General features: G+C 35.9%; 1 protein-coding gene across 1 annotated transcript in view; it reads left to right on the top strand.

The window, feature by feature from the left end:
• The window catches only part of LOC127847490 (uncharacterized), a 45,470-nt gene extending 21,210 nt beyond the window's left edge, over positions 1–24,260 (top strand). Inside the window, exons 2-3 of the mRNA XM_052379466.1 lie at positions 13,099–13,276; positions 20,741–24,260. Of these exons, the coding sequence (XP_052235426.1) occupies positions 13,129–13,276; positions 20,741–23,895 (3,303 nt within the window). The 5' untranslated portion in view covers positions 13,099–13,128 and the 3' untranslated portion in view covers positions 23,896–24,260. The remainder of the gene's footprint in view (positions 1–13,098; positions 13,277–20,740) is intronic.
• The last annotated feature ends 892 nt before the right edge of the window (positions 24,261–25,152 follow it).

The following is a 25,152-nucleotide window of genomic DNA, read 5'->3' as shown; positions in this document are numbered from 1 at the left end:
TTCCTCATACCCCACTGTCCCCACAGTCTTCTAACAGTCTTCTCACCTATACAGGTTGGGGCACCCAAAACTTATAATAGGGCCTTAAATGGCACCTTTTTGACACAATCCTTACTTGTCATGTATTCTTGCATTGATTTCTTTAAATACTTTTTAAACAAAATAGTGTAAAAAACTTTTTTTTATTGATATAAGAATATAAAAACATAATAAGAAATAATTATTAAAAGAAAAAAATAATTGAAAAGAAGAGTAGACCCACAATTGGAAAACATTATTTGTTGGCAAAATCAAGAACTTTGATTGTTTATTCATTTGAATACCAATTGAACTTTTTAATATGAAAGGGAAAAAAAACCTCTTAATACAGAAAGGAAACAAGTAAGAAGTAACTATTAAATTAATAGTAAGTACAATGTAATCTTCTTTTGTGTGAGTGATATGAAATAGCCGAAGGGCAGATTTGCTTAATTGTCAATATCAGAGACATAACACTGCATGCATTTTATTACCAACTAAGAGGCCAGATTTATAACCCTAGAATACACAAGAGTTCTGTTTGTCCATCTGCTTATCAAATAGATATATCAATAGATAAGTGAAATGCAATGGTACCTACAATAGTACTTTAGTAACAGATGTGATACACTGAGATAAAGATATTGCCTTAGTCCTTATGTATTTGAGGCTGTTTCCATAAATAATAAAGAAGTAACTTTTTACAGCTTTAAAGATTTTTTTTACAAAAAATAACTCAGCAAAAAGTTTATCAATTACAGAATAATTATTGATTTAATATAAAATGGCTCCTTTGTAATGTTTAAATGCTACAATTTTCAATCGACCAGTATTGACCAGTAAAGACCAGTATTGACCGGTTTTAACCGGGTATTGACCGCCGGCCCGGTCAATACTCAATTGACCGGTCAATATGCCAACCCTGTTCTTATTCCTAAATACTTTATCATTATGGCACTCAATAGTCAGTCATTCTAAAGTGAACCCTATGTTGAGGTCAGTCAGTCAGTCAATGTTGGAGCAAACAAAGGTGCATGGCTGAGGGAGTTATGTTCAGATATGGCGGTAAGTGTTGTTTTTTCCACTTTTCCAGAGCATCACGTTTCTTCAATTAAGTATCGGTAAACATTTGCTATTAATACAACTGCATCATTAAAAATATCATAAATTATATTAGGTTTCTGTTGGTGGTAGTGCTGCAACAATATACCGGTTTATCGGTATATATCGCAATACGCAATTCGCATATTGTATTGCGATACGATTTTCATCATACCGGTACGAACATTTTACAAAAATTCATTCACATTTCGTCCAGAAAAGCCATTCGAAATAATGATAACAAGGTAAACAAAACAAAGCAGTGTAAAAAAAAATTCCGTAAAAAAAGCATTCTGAAAGTGTATTATACGGAGTAGCGTTGTTACATCGGAGCATTCGTTCGATGCTTTTGAACAGATTATCGTTGAATTAATTGCGCACAGCTGTAAATGTTTTGTTTGATTCTGAATTGAGCATTATTAAATTTGTATTCCGAACTTCGGAATTACGCTTCCAAATTTTAATGCTAATGCGACAATAAAAAATTATACCGCCAAATAAAAAGTGCTTTATCCTTTGTCTCAATAAAAAGCGCGCTAAAATTATACAGTCATGTAGAACGTGGCATGGAAAGTATGGGTGTATTTTGTGTTGTATAAAAACAGGAACATCACGTCAGGTGAATTACGCATGTTCAGTGGAAAAAAACGCCCCGGTTGGACGTTATTTCATCACATCTTTAAAAAGTAACGAATGCCAAAATGTATTTGATACTTAAGAAAATTTGCGAATGTTTGTGTTTCTTGTTATTCTTGAGCACATTTATAGTAAATATATACCAGAATTTGCTTTAAAACTGGAATAAACGGGATAATCAGGTAATTGGCAAGTTATAATTTTGGTACAAGTAAGCAATATATTGCGATATATTGCAATACGGGTTTTTGAACTGACAATATATTGCAATACGGTTTTTGGCGTATTGTTGCAGCACTAGTTGGTGGTGGTGAAAAACTATTGTTATTAAAACAATAAGATCTCAGTGCTTTGACTAATGTTGCAAATGTTTTGGCCACATTTCAATCACATACATTTAATACGTTCTGCAGAAGTATACAATCATATCAGCGACACTTCAGCTCTTTCCACAGGCCATTTTACGGTCACTTGCCAAAGGGGGTTTTTGGTATTTTTGGTAATTCTACATATTGTTATTGTCAGGACCACATTTCCACTTCAGACATTCTGAGCTTGCCTAGAAAATGGTAGACAGGTCATTAGCAACCTGCGCACACAATTCATCGATGGCTGATTGGTCAATCGATATTTGGATAAGAATCTGATTGACAGTTGGCGAGATGTCAATTCCTTACGACTGTGCTGTGCACAGATATTTGTTTGAAAAGTTTCTCCGCTTCCACAATGACTATTCATTTGGCATATGCCAAGGCACTTGGTGATAATTCTCTGAGTTACACAGCTTTTTCTGCCTTAGCATCGATTCACAGAATAACGCCACTTCTTAACACTCGGTGATTCGCCAAGTAGAAATATTAACAAATATTGATTGTATACTATAACAAATGTTCAATGATTTTCAAACTAACGAAAATTAGAAACACATACAGATAATATGCTGATATGTTTACTTATATGCAATTTTGTTAACATTTTGTCAGCTTCTCTGCATACTTCCGGTACCATCGGATGTCATCTGTCAAAACAATGGTTTTGTTGGTCAGTAACTATATTGAAGAAGCTTACATGTTAAAACCCATAGATTTGCTTATATACATCAACACGAGAACCAAACGAACATACACAGACGTACCAAAATATAAATAATGTTGACCATATTAATAAAAAGAATTGTTTTGTTATTTTTTTTAAAGCAGAAAATTGTCTCTTGTGTGTATTTGAATAACTATACTGACATACACTGCCTCACACCTATAATTATTGTTAATTTTTTTTTTTTTTTTTGTATGTCTTGGAAATGAATGTTTAACTGTGAAACCAGTATTATTCCTTACTCTTGATTGATGTGAAGTCTAAGCGGAAGAAAATTTTGTAGACTGATTTCGACTACGCGAATCAAGTGCATAACGCAATGACAAACCTTAAAACAGACATTTAAACAAACACCATTTAAAACTTATTTACAACATTTTTTTACAAAAACCTTTTTACATTCACATTTAACATACTATGCAAAGTCATCAGTATTAATTTTGATGAAAATCAATATGTGTTCCGTTCCCTGTGGTCAATGAAGGAAATCTTTCGTTTAAGCTCAATGTCTTTAAATTCGAAATAAGGTCCACATTGTTACAGTGTTCAACTAACGACAATTTACAAAGGGATCCGTTGATCAAGATTTTTTCACAAGGAATATGACTTGAGCCTTATCAAGACAATATTCAGAAAGTGGTATCGCTTTCTGATTTTATCCACTGTTGTTTCTTTCCTTTCCCATTTAAATTTGTTTTTTAATAGTTTTTCAATCTCCGAGATTTTGTGAGATTCGTCCTTCATTCAATTCATTTTTGCTTCACAAAGGCGCCATTTCAAAATGAATCAGCAAACAAATATGAAGCACATTTACAAAGACCAATTTTAATTGGAAGATTGTGAAACGACAGCCTGGTTTCGAAAAATGCTTAGACAGAAAATATCAGTGCCATATGCCAAGAGGTTTCGCAGGCAGCCAATTTTCGGGACGCTATGAAATATGCCCACGGAATGGGTTGTACATCCCTTCCCAATTTTTACGAATTTATGCCTATCACGGAAATGACCCTCAGATAACCTGAAAAATCACACCCTTGCTTAGACACTATTTCAAGTGAAGTTGCAATATAAATACCAGATATAGCCTGGTTTAGGGACATGAAAATGTCATTTTGCAATGAGAATGCTCATAGTAATAAAGAAATAATAAAAGCATGAATTATTGACTATAACTTTGCTATAATGGTGCTATATTAGTATTTGATAGCATGCTGCATAATGGTAGTAGTTAATAATGATGTTCCAACAATGGAAGACACTACTTCTTTCAAAATAATTTAGATTAAACTAACAAAGTATCTGAATGGTTAATGCTTAATGGTCAGCAAATGTCCAATTTCGCAGTTTGTTAATTTGTAATTGTTTTAAAGTGTCATAAATAGCACCCCTGTTTTTATTACACTTACAATGTAGCAAAGACAAGATGGGTATCGCTTATTAGACTATTTGTTGCCATAACGGTTAATTGCACCTTTGAATTAACACGCTAATTGGATGCTTCACTACATAGATATACCAAATGTTATAACCATATTTAGGGGATAGGAAGCTGACATTGCTTGATATTTACACATTATTTGAGTGTTTGCTGCGTGGGGATTAGGGGTTTAACCCTTTGCATGCTGGGAAATTTGTCGTCTGCTAAAATGTCGTCTGCAGAATTTCTAAAATTAGCATTTTCTTCGTTTTTTTTAAAGAATACTATCAGAATAGCAAACAGTTTGGATCCTGATGAGACGCCACGTTCTGTGGCGTCTCATCTGGATCCAAACGGTTTGCAAAGGCCTTTAAAATTCAGCTCCAGCGCTTTAAGGGTTAAGAATGGAAAAACAAATAAACCAAATGCATTTTGAGCTTCAATGCATAAATTAGAAATCCAAATCCAATAAACATAGCAAATTTTATGACTTCATGAAATTGAATGTCTTTATGCGTTCATCAAATTTAATGTCAACACAAATAAATGAAACCAATGTAGTATCTATAAAAAGTATAATACATTAAACAATGTTTATTCTTTTTGCTAGCCATGAGCATGATTCAAACATAAAAGCATACAATGTTAATATTTTGAATCTAGTCTTCAACTTTAAGACAAGTCTCATGGACTGAGTCTGCCTGAAACTTTCGCTAGATAAGCCAAATTCCTAAGTAAACAGGACTGGTGGTACATATATAGTTTTGTTCAGGTCTAGCAATTTTTTCCTTATTTTATAAAGTACTAAAAATGGGGAAAAACTAAAAATTTCCCAATTGCTGTCCATTTTTGTTTCTTTCTAAAATGAAACATTTAGTTAATTTTCCTATGCAGCTCTATGGCTTAAACATAATTAAATATAATATTGACATCATGAAAACCACTGAAGTTATCAATTTTAAAGTATTTGTTAGCAACAAAATAAAATACACTAATTTCCCAATCTGAAGACTTCAAGACCCGAATTTTCAAAATATCAGGGTTTTTTGCACTAATTTTTCCCGATTGGACTGGTTCCAGTACTTTTCCCAATAAGCGAAAAAAATTGCCAAGGGCATTATAAAAAAATGCAATAGTGCTGAGTCATTCTACCTTATTGTACAAAACAGTGCTTTCAACAGGCCATTTCACGGTCCCTCACCGGGGCACAGCGGGGCTTGAAATTAACCGATAAGTGTATTTTTCTGCAACTTGCCCTTCTTGATTTTAAAGCAGGATTCCCTCTGGGCTTTAAAAAGTTGTTGCCACTTACTTTTGCCAAAGTCAACAAGAGCTGTCTCCATATCTCCATATGAAGACGTTTGCCCCCGAAAAACGCTTTTTCGAAACCTAAACGCAGATTTGGAAACCTAAACGCGGACCCTAAGTTCAAAATCAAGGTTAAAGGAGTCAAATTTGTGTGGATATGGAAAGGCCTTGTCCATATACACATGCATACCAAATATGGAGGTTACATCTGAAGCGACATACAATGTAGAAGTAATGAGCATTTTTCCAAACCTAAATGCAAAAGTGTGCAGACAGACAGACAGACAGATTGAAATGCAACAACTATATGCCCATCTTCGGGGGCATAAAAAGAAGTCATCACACTGGGGCTACATTGGGGCAATGAAAAACATGTTATTACAATACACACACAAACTGAGCATTTTACAGTGTGTTTAATAAATTGATTTATATTAATAACAGTATTATTAATAATAACAACACATTTAACAAGTTCATTTAATAAAGGCACATTCAATTAGTTGTTTTGTTGAATGACACCTTCTTAGCATGTGTATGTTGCCACAGTTTGGGTGCTTCAGCCGCTTTCTGGTAATCTGAAAATACAAAAAGGGAAATATAATATATATATAATAATAATAGTAATCAATCAATGTGTAGCATATAAATAATATAAACAAGGGCTGTTTGTAAAACATGCATGCCCCCCATATGGGCTGTCAGTTGTAGTGGCAGCCATTGTGTGAATACGTTTTTTTGGCACTGTGACCTTGACCTTTGACCTAGTAACCTGAAAATCAACAGGGGTCATCTGCGAGTCATGATCAATGTACCTATGAAGTTTCATGATCTTAGGCATAAGCTTTCTTGAGTTATCATCCGGAAACCATTTTACTGTGTCAAGTCACCGTGACCTTTGACCTAGTGACCTGAAAGTCAATAGGGGTCATCTGCAAGTCATGATCAATGCAAATATGAAGTTTCATGATCCTAGGCGTAAGCGTTCTCGAGTTATCATCCGGAAACCATTTTTCTAAGTTGAGTGACCTTTACCTTTGACCTAGTGACCTGAAATCAATAGGGGTCATCGGCGAGTCATGATCAATGTACCTATGAAGTTTCATGATCCTAGGCATAAGTGTTCTTGAGTTATCATCCAGAAACCATTTTACTATTTCGGGTCACCGTGACCTTGACCTTTGACCATGTGACCTGAAAATCAATAGGGGTCATCTGCGAGTCATGATCAATGTACCTATGAAGTTTCATGATCCTAGGCATAAGCGTTCTTGAGTTATCATGTGGAAACCATTTTACTATTTCGGGTCACCATGACCTCGAACTTTGACCTAGTGACCTGAAAATGAATAGGGGTCATCTGCGAGTCATGATCAATGTACTTGACGGACATAGGGACGGACCGACATGTGCAAAACAATATACCCCCTCTTCTTCGAAGGGGGGCATAATAAGTTCTAGCATATGACCTACTACATAGAGCCCATAACACATCACTGTCAAATAAAATAAGCTTTTGTGTATCAAATGTCAAATTGATTTTCATGTGCTTAACAATGTTCACCTTTTTTAAAACAGTACATCCTGTAGTGAATGAATTAATTAGTTTTGAGGATTTAAAGAGTTCACACAATAACTTGTGTGTTGGAAATCATATTGAAAGAAAAGAAATTCTGTTTAACAACTGTCTTTGTTTTCTTTTTTTTGTTAGCTGGTGAATGTTAGCGGGGCACCAATTGCATTTTTGAATGAGTCTCAACATTATCTGCAATATCAGATTCTAACGTTAACTTTCTACAAGGCGTTATACACTCTGAACTTGCCATTTTGACGAGTGAAACAGAAATATCATGTAACATTTAAATACAACCAATACATGTAAAAACAATCGATACTTACCTTTTTGATTGTCATGGTTGTCAAGGTAACAGTCTTGAATCGGTTTCGTAAACTGTGACAAAGACTTCACATTTAAGCGCAAAGTCGTTATATTTCAATGTTGCCTTATCTCTGAAGCAATAAAACTGACGACAACTTAAGATAACATATAATAAAACCCCCAAATAATCGCAACTATCACCATTACCAGGGTTGGCACCAATCGACCGCCCCCGGTTTTAACCGGCGGTTTTTACCGGTTAAAACCGCCCCGGTCAATACTCCCGAAGTGGTCATTACTGGTCAATACTGGTCAATTGAACTTTACCCCCAATTGTAATTTATATTCCATGCCTAATTAAACAATATTGATAATATAAATTAAACAGACATGTTGCCAATAATGTCTTAAGCTATTAATACCCACTATTTTATACATGTAAATGCAATTTGTAGGCCAATCTCTCAAAATTTTGCAAATAAGTCAAAGTTGGTCAATTGGATTTTTCTGGTCGATTGAACTTTTTTTCAATTCTAATGAATTATGATGCTCAGATAATTCTATGCTTGATTCAACAAGAACCTGTAAATTACTGTGTATGCGTTGTTCCTCATACCCCACTGTCCCCACAGTCTTCTATCAGTCTTCTCACCTATACAGGTTGGGGCACCCAAAACTTATAATAGGGCCTTAAATGGCACCTTTTTGACACAATCCTTACTTGTCATGTATTCTTGCATTGATTTCTTTAAATACTTTTTAAACAAAATAGTGTAAAAAACTTTTTTTTATTGATATAAGAATATAAAAACATAATAAGAAATAATTATTAAAAGAAAAAAATAATTGAAAAGAAGAGTAGACCCACAATTGGAAAACATTATTTGTTGGCAAAATCAAGAACTTTGATTGTTTATTCATTTGAATACCAATTGAACTTTTTAATATGAAAGGGAAAAAAACCTCTTAATACAGAAAGGAAACAAGTTAGAAGTAACTATTAAATTAATAGTAAGTACAATGTAATCTTCTTTTGTGTGAGTGATATGAAATAGCCGAAGGGCAGATTTGCTTAATTGTCAATATCAGAGACATAACACTGCATGCATTTTATTACCAACTAAGAGGCCAGATTTATAACCCTAGAATACACAAGAGTTCTGTTTGTCCATCTGCTTATCAAATAGATATATCAATAGATAAGTGAAATGCAATGGTACCTACAATAGTACTTTAGTAACAGATGTGATACACTGAGATAAAGATATTGCCTTAGTCCTTATGTATTTGAGGCTGTTTCCATAAATAATAAAGAAGTAACTTTTTACAGCTTTAAAGATTTTTTTTACAAAAAATAACTCAGCAAAAAGTTTATCAATTACAGAATAATTATTGATTTAATATAAAATGGCTCCTTTGTAATGTTTAAATGCTACAATTTTCAATCGACCAGTAAAGACCAGTAATGACCAGTATTGACCGGTTTTAACCGGGTATTGACCGCCGGCCCGGTCAATACTCAATTGACCGGTCAATATGCCAACCCTGTTTTCCCAAAATGGAGCGGAAAAAGCCTGCATGGAGCTGCACATTTTTAGTGGTGAAGGGTCAAGGTCAAACGTCATATAGGGGGACATTGTGTTTCACAAACACATCTTGTTTACCCGTGACCATGAACTTAGGGTCGCTTAGGTTTCGAAATCTGTGTTGAGTTTTCGAAAAATGCTCATAACTTCTATGTCCCTTGAGATATAACCTTCATATTTGGTATGCATGTGTATATGGGCAAGGCCTTTCCATAGCCACACAATTTTTTTATCCCCTGTGACCTTGACCATGAACTTAGGGTCCGCGTTTAGGTTTCGAAATCTGCGTTAAGGTTTCGAAAAATGCTCATAACTTCTATGCCCCTTGAGATATAACCTTCATATTTGGTATGCATGTGTATATGGACAAGGCCTGTCCATACCCACACAATTTTTTACCTCTGTGACCTTGACCTTGAACTTGGGGTCCGCGTTTAGGTTTTCAAATCTGTGTTTAGGTTTCGTAAAATGCTCATAACTTCTATGTCCCTTGAGATATAACCTTCATATTTTGTATGCATGTATATATGGACAAGGCTTACGCTTAGGATCATGAAACTGTATAGGTACATTGATCATGAATCGCAGATGACCTCAATTGATTTTCAGGTCACTAGGTGAAAGGTCAAGGTCACAGTGACTCGACACAGAAAAATGGGTTTTGGTTGATAACTCAAGAACGCATACGCCTAGGATCATGAAACTTCATAGGTACATTGATCATTACTCGCAGATGACCCCTATTGATTTTCAGTTCACAAGGTCAAAGGTCACGGTGACTTGACACAGTAAATTGGTTTCTGGATGATAACTCAAGAACGCATAAACCTACATGTAGATCATGAAACTTCATAGGTACATTGATCGTGACTCGCAGGTGACCCCTATTGATTTTCAGGTCACTAGGTCAAAGGTCAAGGTTACTGTGACTCAACACAGCAAAATGGTTTCCAGATGATAACTCAAGAAAGCTTAGGCCTTGGATCATGAAACGTCATACAGGGATTTCAATAGACGCAGAATCCTGCGTTTTGACGCGAGCAAATTAAAAATGACTCATTTTTGACGCAACCCTTTTTTCTGCTGTGCGTCATTTTGACACGTCAAAAATTTGACCCGTGCGTCAGTCAGTTAACATCTCGAGTTCCATGGTAATAAATCCCGCTGTGCTCCTAATTGAAATTAATGTTTCAGTATTTGAAACTCGGTCTATAATGGAGGGAATACCCCGGGCGTTGTTTATCTTATCTCATCTCTTCCAATACACATGTCACCGTCAAAATAGTGCGTGCCCAATAACTGGGTAATTAGCAGCAGTGATTACGTGATAATTGATTGACCATCCTATAATTGCAGGTTTTTTGCAGACTTTTCACACGGCACGGTTAAAGAAAGTCGGCAAAATTAATTAAAGTAAAAATCATATTGATCAAAGGTCTATTAATTACGTAGATCCAATAGTAGATCGAAGTCCAGCGAGTTTTGTCAGTTGTTAATCCACCGATAATTACGAGTAACACCCATCTTAAATAAACTGGAATCACAGTTCATTTTTTATACTAACAAGTAATAATACTACACATAACCATTGAGAAAACACATTTTCTCGATAAGATATAAATTGTCCGAGTAGAATTAACTTGCTGCGTCATGACCTTCGACATTGTAAATGGCGGACTTAACATTCAACCCGCGTTCAATTCAAAGTTGGCGATTCAAATTGCAAGTAATGGCGATTCAATAATGGAGAAAGCATTAACCGAATTTAACACACATTTGATAAGGTTTGTTAAACCCGATAACAACAAGAAAAATTTGGATTATTAAAGTAAAACTACTACAGGTAAGGGCATTCAAAAGTGTACATATTTCGGACATGTATAGTATTCGGATAAACAGTAATAGATATACTAGATGTTCCATGCATTTAGATTGTGATTTGTTAGAAAAGCTATCATAGGGATGATGATAATATAATGACATTAAATATGTGATGAAAAGGTACTACCGATACATATCTTAAATTAAATAAATGTGTTAAAAGACTTAAATGTGTTATAACTATAAGGAAGTATATTTAATGTACCAATTCATTAAAATATGTTGTGTTATGTATCATGGTATTGTTATTTAATAAAGCAGTATAACTTTTTAAGATATTGTGTTACTCTTAGAGCATATTTGTAGACTAAAAAAATTGAATAATACAGATAAAAACACAATTAACGCGCTTCAAAATTGACCCCACCATTTTTCAATTTGACTCCTCAAAATTTCAGTCCAGGGGTCATTGACTCCTGGTTTTTAAAATCTATTGAAATCCCTGGTCATAGGAACATTGATCATGACTGGCAGATGACCCCTATTGATTTTCAGGTCACTAGGTCAAAGGTAAATGTCACAGTGACTCAAAACAGTAAAATGGTTTCCTGATGATAACTCAAGAATAATAAGGCCCTAGGATCATGAAACGTCATAGGTACATTGATCATGACTCGCAGATGACCCTTATTGATTTTCAGGTCACTAGGTCAAAGGTCAAGGTCACGGTTACTTGACACAGTAAAATAGTTTCCAGATGATAACTCAAGAACACTTACGCCTCGGATCATGAAACTTCATTGGTACATTGATCATTACTCGCAGATGACCCCTATTGATTTTCAGGTTACTAGGACAAAGGTCAAGGTCACAGTGACTTGAACCAGTAAAATGGTTTCCAGATGATAACTCAAGAATGCTTACACCTAGGATCATGAAACTTCATAGGTACATTGATCATGACTGGCAGATGACCCCTATTAATTTTCAGGTCTCTAGGTCAAAGGTCAAGGTCGAAGTGACTCGAAACAGTTGAGTAAAATGGTTTTCTGATGATTACTCAAGAATAGTTAAGCCTAGGATCATGAAACTTCATAGGTTCATTGATCATGACTGGCAGATGACCCCTATTGATTTTCAGGTCAAAGGTCACAGTGACAAAAAACGTATTCACACAATGGCTGCCACTACAACTGACAGCCCAGTGAGGGGGGCATGCATGTTTTACAAACAGCCCTTGTTCCCAAAGAGGAGCTAAAAATTCCCAATGAAAGGTTTACAAAAAAAAATTTTTTTATGTCCCCCACTATAGCAGTGTCTGTTGGTCTGTCTGTTGGTCTGTCTGTTTGCGCCAACTTTAACATTTTGCAATAACTTTTCCTATATTGAAGATAGCAACTTCATATTTGGCATGCATGTGTATCTCACGAAGCTGCACATTTTGAGTGGTGAAAGGTCAAGGTCATCCTTCAAGGTCAGAGGTCAAATATATGTGGCCAAAATCGCTCATTTTATAAATACTTTTGCAATATTGAAGATAGCAACTTGATATTTGGCATGCATGTGTATCTCATGGAGCTGCACATTTTGAGTGGTGAAAAGTCAAAGTCATCCTTCAAGGTCAGAGGTCAAATATTTGTGGCCCAAATCGCTTATTTTTAAAATAATTTTGCAATATTGAAGATAGCAACTTGATATTTGGCATGCATGTGCATCTCATGGAGCTGCACATTTTGAGTGGTGAAAGGTCAAGGTCATCCTTCAAGGTCAGAGGTCATATATATGTGGCCCAAATCGCTTATTTTATGAATACTTTTGCAATATTGAAGATAGCAACTTGATATTTGGCATGCACATTTGGAGTGGTGAAAGGTCAAGGTCATCCTTCACAAGGTCAAGGTCATCCTACAAGGTTAAACATCATATAGGGGGACATTGTGTTTCACAAACACATCTTGTTTTTTTTTGAGATCTCAATATTTTGGTCATCTCCTATCCACATAACATCAACCTTAGTAAATATAATACTGGACACACTTGTATTCTCAATTTTGAAGCATTTGTTAGCAAAACAACAACAACACTAATTTCCGAATTTTATTCAAAACGCCGCGAATTTTCCCAATCCAAAGGGACCCGGCCCCATTCCCAAAAGGGTGAAAAAAACACTGGTTTTTCTCTTTTTGTGTAAGAATCATCTTTGAAGCCTTACATGTATTAGTTGAATATGTTTTCAGGTTCCAGCCACTTAGAATGCTAAATCTAAGATGTTAGAAGAAGAAATTGATCATGGCGCTACGCGGAAAAGGCGCAGACGTTCTGTCCGCAACCTCCGTCGAACGTCTGGCATCATTTTACTGCCAAATATAAATGATGAGATTGAGGCAGCATTAGAAAAAATTGAAGTTAATCAAGGTATTCTGGGTTGTGCAGTCTTTGAATTAAAACAAATTTGGTCATTAATATCCATCAATTCATAGAAATGCTGTGATGATAGAAGTGAATTTACATGCATTTAAGTTTTCTCAGCAGTAGTTTTTCACCAAAACTTGTAAAGACCTATTCTGATAAATTTGTGAACAGTAATGTATGTTTTCCCATATTTGTGCAATTTTTACTTTATTTGAAAACACAGATGTGGAATGTAAACATTACCAAATTAAGCTCAGATTGTTTTCAAACCATATAATACAGTCATGTACACTGCCTGTGTACACACAATCAATAAATATGTAATGAATAATAATAATGTATCCCAATTGTGTGTTTTTCTCAAAATTGTTTTAACAAGTTATAAAGTAGACAAATATCTGTTTTTGTTCAATCAGCTGAAAAAAACTGCCTTTCATGTCTTACTGTCTCATTTTAAAATTACCTCCTATTCGCTCATGTTACATTTTTAAATTGATAAAAATTCTGTTGTGTGTCCTTGTCAATGAAATTTAAACTTCAACTCAAAGGTTTCTTAGAAATTAGAACCAGACTCCTTTAAATTTTCTTTGAAAAAAATTCATTTGATAAACTTATAAGTTTTTTGTGATCAAAATAGCAGAAATTTTGGGCATCTGAAAATTATGCCAAGTCATTATTCTGCATCAACACATCAACAAAAACAAAACAAACCAGAATAATTATCCCCTGCCAAAGGCAAAATGATGTAGAAACGTGCTTTTCTGTCGGTCAGTCTTTCACAAAACTTTTTAGGTCTATATTATCTCAGAAACTATATTATTAGATATCAGCATGAAACTGCATTGGTGTATAGATTACATATAAATGAAGATAAGTGCCATGCTTAAGAACCATAAACCTTCACTTTCTTAAATAAGAGTTATTGCCCTTTGTTTTTGTGTTATGAGACTTTTCAGGGCTCTATCTCAGATACACAGTGTTTTTTTGGATGAAATATTCGGCGTTATTCGGCCCCATTCCCCCATCTTCAGAGTATATATTTTTCCCCCAAATATTTTTAAGATTCCCCTTTCGGTAGTGTTATTCAATTTTAATCAATACCTCATTTAAATACGTCTTTCGATACGAATTTACTACAATTTTCCTGAACTGCATCCGCGTGTTTACTTTATTTTAGCCTTTACCGCAAACCGTACGTAGTTCACTATCACGACTTTCAATTTACGACATCTACCGCAAACCATACCTATTCCAACATGTCGCACAACAACAAAAGCTATCGTAAAAAAATTGACAAATCTGTTTTAAATTGATATTCTTTTCAAACAAGTACAACTTAAAAGTCAGTCTTCTTCAAATACCGGCAGTGAAACGCCAGAAACGTCTGGTCAACAGAGTGTTGAAAGACTGTTTAGTTTGCTCAACCTGCTTTGCACGCCACAGAGTAACAGGCTTGGGGAAGCTACACTGGAGTCCCTGATCAGACTTTGTCTGCACACGGAGAGACTTGGTGAAAAGGAGGTCACCAGAATAATTGATAAATTCGCTGAAAGCCCAGAAATGTTGAACTTTGAACATGAACATAACATGTTTATGAATAAAAGAGTTTTAATTATGTTTTTCTCCCTCTGTATGGTGAATTATAGTGTTAAAACTTGATTTTGTACTGTTACTAGCTAAGCATAGAAATTTCCCCCTTTTCCCCTTTTACGCGCGAATTTTCCCCCCCCCCCTCAGGGGACCCGACCCCCTTCCCCCAAAACTGAAAAAAAACACTGGATACATGTATCATACAACATTTCAACATGAAACTTCATGCCTGATGGATGTGTACAAATCAATTGGAAGAAATGCTATGCACAAAAACCATAACCATGCACTTTCTTACCTAAGAGTTTTTGCTCTTTCTTGGTTTTGACTTTGTATGTTGTAATTTTCAAGGCTATATCTCAGAAACGTTACAGGATTTCAACATGAAACTTCATGGGTGTGTAGATTTCAATGAGGATAGGGTCAATTCATAAAAACAAATGCCCTATACCAGTGCCCCAGATAAGCTGCGTATCTGCGTCTTTTACCCTATTAAAATGTTTAAAAACGCAAAGAAATACAATATCATGCGTATTGAAAATGCAACCAATTTGACTTTTACGCAAACTCGTCAAATGGGATGCGTATAATTCAATGGCTTCGATTGAAAATGGTTTTCTCATTTTCTGTATTTTCTTTTTTGAAGTATTATCGTAACGAGGCGATGCTTTCATTCAGCAAGCACCTGGATGTTGGAGCAAGAAACAGTCAAAGTAAATAAAACGCTCTGCGGACTAGATTTCATAGTAAAATAAAGCGTCTGACCAAATAATTTACGACGACATACATGCGTTTTCAATCTGACTCAATCGTTTTATAACTCAGTTCACCCTATTTCAAGAATGAAATCACCCTATTTTTCAAAATCAAAGGGTGAAAACCCTATTTCCCAAATAATTATCTGGGCCACTGCCTATACTTAATTATAACATATTAATTATAAACCCTACACATAATGATTATCCTGGCATAAAAAGGAGTTTGCAATGACCCATAAAGGGCAGTGGATATCAATTCAACGAATTTGCTTGTTGAATGTTCATTTTGGTTCCCTATTGCAGTGCATGAGATTAGTAATAGAGGAATCCTATAGTTCCAAATCAAGCCGATCATAGCGAGGGGTTTTCTTGGATTATTTTGCGTAAATAAACTAGCTTTCGCTGACCACTCTTATCACTATAAAGATCACCATATTTTATTGCCTGAAGTATTTATACAAGGCACGTTTTTGGATCAAGGCACTAAAGATGGGAATGGCGTTTAATTAGTTGTGTGTGAAAAAGCGCTTGTCACTATCAATCAATTATTTCAGTGGTTTATTGCAATTTGTTGGATTTGTTATACCTGCCACACAACTCCATCTTTACTTTGTACTCCATGATAAAATCGTGGCCAATTAATAGTGACATATTATGTCAATGGAATGAAATCCTGGAGAAAATTGTGCTTTTCATGCTTAATATTGTCAAAACTTTTTGTCGGCACATACAACAGTTAATCAAAATTTTATTGATCATTGAAATCATTACACATAACTTTTAATATTTTGTTTAGTTCTTAAATGAGCATTATTAAAAGTGTAAGCCGAAACAAATGTCTGAATTTTAATGCAAATGCTAATCTCATAATGTGTATCTCATGAAGCTGCACATTTTGAGTCAAAGGTCAAGGTCATTCTTCAAGGTCAAAAGTCAAAAACTACAATCCAAGGGAAGTAATAATCTTTAAAAGGGAGAAAATTTCTAAACCTGCCAAATGATGTATTAAAATATTATTTCAATGCGGCGCAATAGGGGGCATTGTGTTTCTGACAAACACATCTCTTGTTTGTTGATACTTAGTCCCGATAAAAAAGAGTGAGAAAATTATGATGCGCCCCTAGTGTTTTTTTTCACAAATAGGGGAATGGTGAGGGGGCCCGTCCAAAGGGGAAAAACAAGTCGTTTTTTAGGAAAAGGGGAAACTTAAAAATTCACTCTTTTATATGTTATGAAGTTTTTTATATGAATACACATGTATGTATGAATGTTATATTCACAGCTGAATTTCTCTGTCCTTTTTCTAAAATATATCCCAATGATTTTTATGCCCCCCTTCGAAGAAGAGGGGGTATATTGCTTTGCTCATGTCGGTCGGTCGGTCTGTCGGTCGGTCCGTTCACCAGGTGGTTGTTAGACGATAACTCAAGAACGCTTGGGCCTAGGATCATGAAACTTTATAGGTACATTGATCATGACTTGCAGATGACCCCTATTGATTTTGAGGTCACTAGGTCAAAGGTCAAGGTCACGATGACCCGAAATAGTGAAATGGTTTCCGGATGATAACTCAAGAATGCATACGCCTAGGATCATGAAACTTGATGGGTAGATTGATCATGACTCGCAGATGACCCCTATTGATTTTGAGGTCACTAGGTCAAAGGTCAAGGTCACGGTGACCCGAAATAGTAAAATGGTTTTCGGATAACTCAAGAACGCATACGCCTAGGATCATGAAACTTCATAGGTAGATTGATCATGACTTGCAGATTACCCCTATTGATTTTGAGGTCACAAGGTCAAGGTCACGGTGACCCGAAATAGTAAAATGATTTTCGAATGATAACTCAAGAACGCTTTTGCCATGACACTTCATAGGTACATTGATCGTGACCCGCAGATGACCCCTATTGATTTTCAGGTCACTAGGTCAAAGGTCAAGGTCACAGTGACAAAAATCGTATTCACACAATGGCTGCCACTACAACGGACAGCCCATATGGGGGGCATGCATGTTTTACAAACAGCCCTTGTTTCAACATTAGTTTCAGACAGTTTAGCCTTCATGCACACTCTCAGTTTTCCTAGCCATTTTGAGTCTAATTGGGACTTTTTTATCGATAGAATGGGAAATTTGAGCATTTTTTAATCAATAAAATGGACCAAATTGGAATGTTTTTATCATCAAATATTGACACAATATATGCAGATACATCAGGACTTTTCTTGGCCATTTTGGGAAAAGCATGAAATTCATATGAAAAGTACACTGATTTAAGAAATACTAATTTAATGTAACTCTTTATAATAATTCAAAATCATATTATATTATTAATTTGTTATATACTTTGTTAGTTGTTATGAAATAAATATTTATTATAAGAGAGTTGTTTCTAAAAAAAAAAAAAATATTTTTTTTTTATTCTGGAGGGGATTTTTTTCTACAAAATCTTGGAAAAATATACTCTTTTTTGAGGGGAATGGGGCCGAATATCGGCCCCGAAATTGCCATAAAAAAAACACTGACCCCATCCGCATGCAGCGTTTGACGCGTATTATCACTCTAGTTCGTTGTTGCTTTATTTGACTCGTCAGCAATTCAATAATTTAGCAAATTCTTACAGAAGTTTACTAACAGATTTTCTGCTATTTGAAAAAGGTTGTAAAATGCACCTTATCCCAAAGCAAACGTACCTGATCCCAAACAGAAATTCTTACAAAAATTTCCAATTTCTAACAAAGAATCTAACTTTAATTAAAATGATTTTGTCTAGTAGATGTGTCAATATTTGTTGATAAAAAATACCACTTTGGTCCATTTTGTCTATAAAAATTTCCCAAATTTGCCAATTATTTATTATGCCCCCCTTCGAAGAAGAGGGGGTATATTGCTTTGCACATGTCGGTCGGTCCACCAGGTGGTTTCCGGATGATAACTCACGAACGCTTAGGCCTAGGATCATGAAACTTCATAGGTACATTGATCATGACTGGCAGATGACCCCTATTGATTTTGAGGTCACTAGGTCAAAGGTCAAGGTCACTGTGACCCAAAATAGTAAAATGGTTTCCAGATGATAATTCAAGAACGCTTATGCCTAGGATCATGAAACTTGATGGGTAGATTGATCATGACTCGCAGATGACCCCTATTGATTTTCAGGTCAAAGGTCAAGGTCACGGTGACCCGAAATAGTAAAATGGTTTCCGGATGAAAACTCAAGAACGCTTATGCTTAGGATCATGAAACTTAATAGGTAAATTGATCATGACTCGCAGATGACCCCTATTGATTTTGAGGTCACTAGGTCAAAGGTCAAGGTCATGGTGACCCGAAATAGTAAAATGGTTTTCGGATGATAACTCAAGAACGCTTATGCCTAGGATCATGAAACTTGATAGGAAGATTGATCATGACTCGCAGATGACCCCTATTGATTTTGAGGTCACTAGGTCAAAGGTCAAGGTCATGGTGACCCGAAATAGTAAAATGGTTTCCGGATGATAACTCAAGAACGCTTATGCCTAGGATCATGAAACTTGATAGGTAGATTGACCATGACTCGCAGATGACCCCTTTTGATTTTGAGGTCACTCGGGCAAAGGTCAAGGTCACGGTGACCCGAAATAGTAAAATGGTTTCCGGATGATAACTCAAGAACGCTTATGCCTAGGATCATGAGACTTGTTAGGTACATTGATCAGGACTGGCAGATGACCCCTATTGATTTTCAGGTCACTAGGTCAAAGGTCAAGGTCACAGTGCAGGGGTTTTTTTACTAAGAAAGTGACGCCGATATTCGGCGTCTTCCCCTACCAGAATTTTTCCCCTTAAAATACAATTTCCCCACCAAAAATATCATTTTTCACCAAAATATATTTTCTCTCAAAGAAATGTTTATTTTTCCTTGGGTCATTCGACAATTATCCAATTTGCACCATGTACAACGAATTCGCGCTCTCTCTCTCCAGACGAACACACAACATCTGGGAATCCCAGTTATTCTAAATATAGCTCTTAAATAACGTCATGTAAACTGGGCAACTAATCGTAATAATCATGTGACTATTTTACTGGATACCGGTCTTGCGCGAGAAGGGTGTTTCGTCAATTAATTGCTGGAAACCAGTTGAATTTTCATCCGGGCTATGTGCAAGCCCAGGTATAAAGGTGAAAACAGAAAAAAATGTCTCACAATTAGCGTTCTTACACAAACAAAATAAAACATTCGAACTCGGAAGATACTGAACGCATCGAGGCATTTTTTAAGAAAGAATCATCGAAAACTGTTATAACCCAGCAGGATTCCGACCGCTCCTTTCCCTTCCAATACTGTAGCAAATCAAGATCGTCAACCCATTCATCATGAAATTGAAATCACAAAATTGACATCGTCCCCCGGCCCCAGTACAAAAATATAGTTGAAAACATTTCCCATTATTAGATCTACACCTGCAACTTTATTAAGGACTTTGACTTTAATACCTGTTAAATGTGTTTAAGAACAAAAAGGACAGAGACAAGTCTCTTTTGATGAGTTATAGACATTGTAATGAACAGTTTTTATTTTTCCCCCTAATATCTCTCTTTCGCACTCTTTTTTTCCCCTTTCACCCAGCGTCCAGCGTCTTCCCCTTTCTCTAAAAAAAAACCCTGCAGTGACCCGAAATAGTAAAATGGTTTCCCGATGATAACTCAAGAAAGCTTATGGCTAGGATCATGAAATTTCATAGGTACATTGATCATGACTCGCAGATGACCCCGATTGATTTTCAGGTCACAAGGTCAAATGTCAAGGTCACAGTGACAAAAAAAATATTTACAAAATGGCTGTCACTACAACTGAGAGCCCATATGGGGGGCATGCATGTTTTACAAACAGCCCTTGTTTAAAAAATCAGTCCCACTTTAACAAGACTCCTTTTCACAAAATGGCTAGAAAAACCCTTGACTTATCTGTACATGTTCTGGTACAATATGGACAATTGATTATGCCACTCCTGCAAGTGCTGAGCCAGCTGACCAATTTGCAGTGTTTTGCAGCATTAGGGTACTTTTGTGATCTTAAATATTGCCCTAGAATAATGAATGTATAAATTAATCTTCCAATTTCAGATCATGAAGCTGAGGCCCCAGAGGTCTATGGGAGCCTCTGGATGGAATGCCAGGCGCCAGTAACAAAAAAACGAAGAAGACGCTCCAACTTTGTCGTGGGACTGCCCTTAGACGAAGACCATGAATGCTGCACTGACAGAAACCAATATATGGGTAATGAGCCGAAGACTGAATATTCTGATATCCAAAGTCATGAAAATGTAGTTGTGGGTATTTATTCAGACCAGACTTTTAATAAAAACCAGGACTTTGAAAGCAGTGGTTATGAAAGATCCAAAATTGAAAGCAATGCTTGGAACCAAGGTGAAATAAATAAGAGTGCTTACAATGATGACTATTATAAAAGTGCTGATTTGCAGGCTATGAAACTTAGAAATTCTGACAAGGACACCAATGCTATTAATTTGCAACCAAACTCTGGTATTGAAGATGATAGTATGCTTCCAAAGATTGTATCAGCAATTAAAGATGTAAGTACCCCTCTGTCTGAGCACAATTTATCTCTCACTTCAAAGTTGTCCCCTGCATCCATGTCACCAGATTACCCGATGTCTCCTGATAAATTTGTCGCAGACTTTCACGAAAGCTTTACCTCAGTTTCTGAGAGCAACCAGGATCTTAACAGCGAGAATACCAATGACAACAGTTGGAGAGTAAACTTAATAGATTATGAAAAGGATATCAATCTTTGTAATGTTTCTGTAAGGTCTGATTCCAGCTCTGAAAAGGAAAATACCAGTGTATTTGAAAGAAATGCTTTAGATGTGACTCCTCAAGACACAGGGTTTCCTGATCATGTTGGAAGCAACAGATCGCCTGGATTTCTCGAACTCTGTAAAACATTTGCGGGAAAAGTGGTTGATTTTGTGAAAACTAGTCCCTCGTATTTGACAGGTACAATAAAAGATTCTACAAACTTGCTGAATGTTGCAACTAATTCAACTTCTCCCTGTTTGAGCAAAGAAAAACAAGTTTCAAAGATGATTGTGGCATCGAGCATTGAACAATCCACGTTGCAACCATTTAAACTGACAGTTTGCAATGTTGCAGAAGACCAGGATACTTTAGCAAATACAACCAACCAGACAGAAGGTGTTATTAATCAGTGTACAACCATTGACAGGTCAACTTCTGCAGCTTGCTTTGATAAATCTCAGAAAAAAGACCACACTGAGTGTCTAAGTAATGGAAAGATGAAAAGGACTTCACAGACTTTCTTCAACGCATTTAATGCTATAAGCAGTGCCTTTAACAGGGAACGCTCATGTAGTGCCAGCAGTTTGCCAGAAAAATCTCCCGCAGGTGTTGAGAGTCAAGAAAATAATACATCAGAGGAGTGTAAAGAGGAATCTGGCGTTGAACGAGACAGGGTACAAGATTCTTTAAATGAACAGGTTGAGACTTCCTGTGATTCTCATGCAACAAGTTTGCTTTTAAAAGAAACTGAGTCATCATCAAAAACTACTGTTACTTGTCAGAAAACAGGTTTTGAATGTGCTGAAAAACCTACCGTTTGCAATGAGGAGATTGAAAATATGGAGGCCAAAACTTTGGATCATGAGCTTACCGCAAATACACCTAATGGTCATGTGCCCACAAATGAAAATCTGTTAGAAAGTGGGTCTAACCAAGGGTCTAACCAAATGGATAATGAAGCCCATCTGATAAAGCCTTCTTCTAAGAGAAAGCATAAGAGACGAGCCCTATCAGTACCACCTGCTTATTCCATCCATGAGAATGGTGATTGTCTTGTTTATCATGATGTGCCAAAATTGTCAGATTTGTGTGAAATGACTCTGAAAATCTATCCAGAGGGTCCTACCCAGGTGGTTAAAAGTAAAGCTAGAGTTTCCAAAACAATAGACAACTCACAAAGAAGACGATCTGGAAGACATACAGTTATAAAAAACCTATGTGAGGATAACATGTCGGGGAAAACCTGTTCTTACACACAGACTTTTACAGACATCAATGATTTTCAGATTGCAGTGATCAGTGAAAGTACTTGTAAAAGTCCTGAAGCCATCAATGAAAACATAAACCGAAATGCCAATAGTATTTGTTCAGATGATAAACAACTATCTAAATGTGTCAAAGATTCAGTCAAGAAGAGAAGGCAACGATCATTCGGTGTAGTCAAAGCATTGGAAGAGATTTCAGATGAGGAACAGATAAAAATAGATAGTGCTAGCAAAAGAAATGTTTGCACTGACAACCAAGATGAGGTTGATGGGTGTTCGGAAAGGTCGGGACTGAGCCAGCAGCTAGAAACAGGGATTGCTAAGTTGGATATTTCGGAAAGACAAATTCTGGATTATCAGAAAACAATGGATGAATCTATGCCAGCCTATGAAGAAAATACGATGAGTGTCAATTACTTTGACATCTGTAATGAACAGAAAGTTCAAAAGCGTCGAGGTAGACCTCCAAAATCAAGCCTGGTCTCACTTAATGTTGGAGAAACTGCATTGACAAGTATTACTGAAGAGCTTTCGCAAGTGGCCATTAAAGAAATTGGTTCCATCGCTCAGAATCTGGTTTGTGAAAGCATACAAAATGGAAAGATGCTGACCCCTGAGGACATCATATCTCCAGATTACCATTCTGTACCAAGAAAAAGGCGCCGAAGATCTTCTACTATGTCACTGAAGATGATACAGGACGAAATGGCTAATTCCCATACAGAGAGTAGTGTGGCAGAAAATCAAAGCAGTGAAATCTCTGCGAAAACACAAACTGAGAATAGTATGGCAGAAAATCAAAGCACTAAGATCACTGCAAAAACAAATCGAAAGAGAAAGCAGGAAGAGGTTTCTCCGGAACAGCTGGAACTTCTTTACAGAAACAAGAATTTTGTGAAACCAGAGGAAAAGAAGTCCTGGCAAACAATTTTTGAAAGTCCACATGTGTCTGGGGAAGTGTATGGGAAAAAGCGCCTTCAGAGACACATTGATTTTACACAACCTACGCTTGTTAAATTGAAGCGACGGGTGCAGAAGGCCATGAAAAATGGATGGGATCCAAAAAGAAAGAGAAAAACGGAGCTGAAAGATGAGTATGTGAGGGAAAAACTGGATAAATTCTGGTCTGAAATGGAGGAAAATCCAGAAAATTCTCTGGAAAACAAACTGAAAAATATGTTTGCAACACAGTAAATTGTACTATATGTTCTTGTATATCCATGCTTATCGTCTTGTTTTACCCAGGTTCTGATGTCATTTAAACGTAGCAAATTTTATTTGATATGTCAGACATGTTAATATGACTGCATTATTCATAATGGACATGTACATGTTTAAACTTTTTAAAGTCTTATTTTAATGAAAAATGTTCATGTATGTAATTAACATGATTTTGTACTAAGTAAGTCTTATGCCATTGAGTCTTTTGCGATGTGACACTGCTAAAATAAATGCTGTTTTAATAACTTTCAAACTTAAGTGTCATTTTATATATATATCTGAATAATGTAAATTTTCCTAAATTAGTATAGTCAGTTCGTTTTTAAAAGCTGTAATTATTGTGCCTTTCTGTTTATGATTTTGATAATACAATCATTTGTGTACCTTTATTTGTTATTTATTATATTACAGTTACCTATATTTGAAATGTCCTGTTCAATCTTAATTGTTTTAAGGTACATGTATCTTTAAATTTCGGCCTTTGTCGTATATCGTCTTTTTCGTCTGTGCGCAAGGTCAAACAACACCATGCTTTAAGTTGAGATAGTTGTTAATCAGCTATTATAAATATTGAATACTGTTCAAAGTTGTTTTAAATCCGTATACATAAATAATAATTTAACCGCGAATATTATTAAAAACAACCTGTTGTTTATCTGACACAATGTTCATTTGCCTGGCATAAACTGACGTGGGAGAATATATTGCTTGCCCCGTCTGTTGGTTCCTTTGTTTGTGCGTCCGTCTGTACAATGGTCAATCAAAAGGAAATGTTTCTTATAACATCAATAGTGTCTCCTACACAGTTGAAATACTTGCATGACGTTGTCATTGAACAATATCCGAAAACCATCGTCGTCTGACCTCATCTTGACCTTACAACTGTCTTACTTTTTTCCTAAGACTAAATCGGAAGGCCTTAATTCTTGCTAAACTTAAATTGACGTTTTTGTGAAGAGCCCATAAACACTCAAAACCAACAATTTTTGCGTACAATATTTCGGAAAATAAAGTTTACACATAAAAGCCAAAATTTCTAAACTAGATGTGGTCTGGTAACAGATTTAACGCAATACAAAATGCTCATTTCATGGGTTGTGATTGAAAAGGCGTCAATGTATAAAGCTTAATTATAGCTGATACATTTCCGGTTTCACCAGAGGGGACTTATGGTTTGCGCTGTGTGTGTCCGTCAGTCTGTCACACTTTTCTGAGTCCTGTGATAACTTT

This window comes from Dreissena polymorpha, chromosome 1 (assembly GCF_020536995.1).
Source record: "Dreissena polymorpha isolate Duluth1 chromosome 1, UMN_Dpol_1.0, whole genome shotgun sequence".
NCBI lineage: Eukaryota > Metazoa > Mollusca > Bivalvia > Myida > Dreissenidae > Dreissena > Dreissena polymorpha.
Note: the sequence above shows the minus strand (reverse complement) of the source record. Positions and strands in the feature narration are given on the sequence as shown.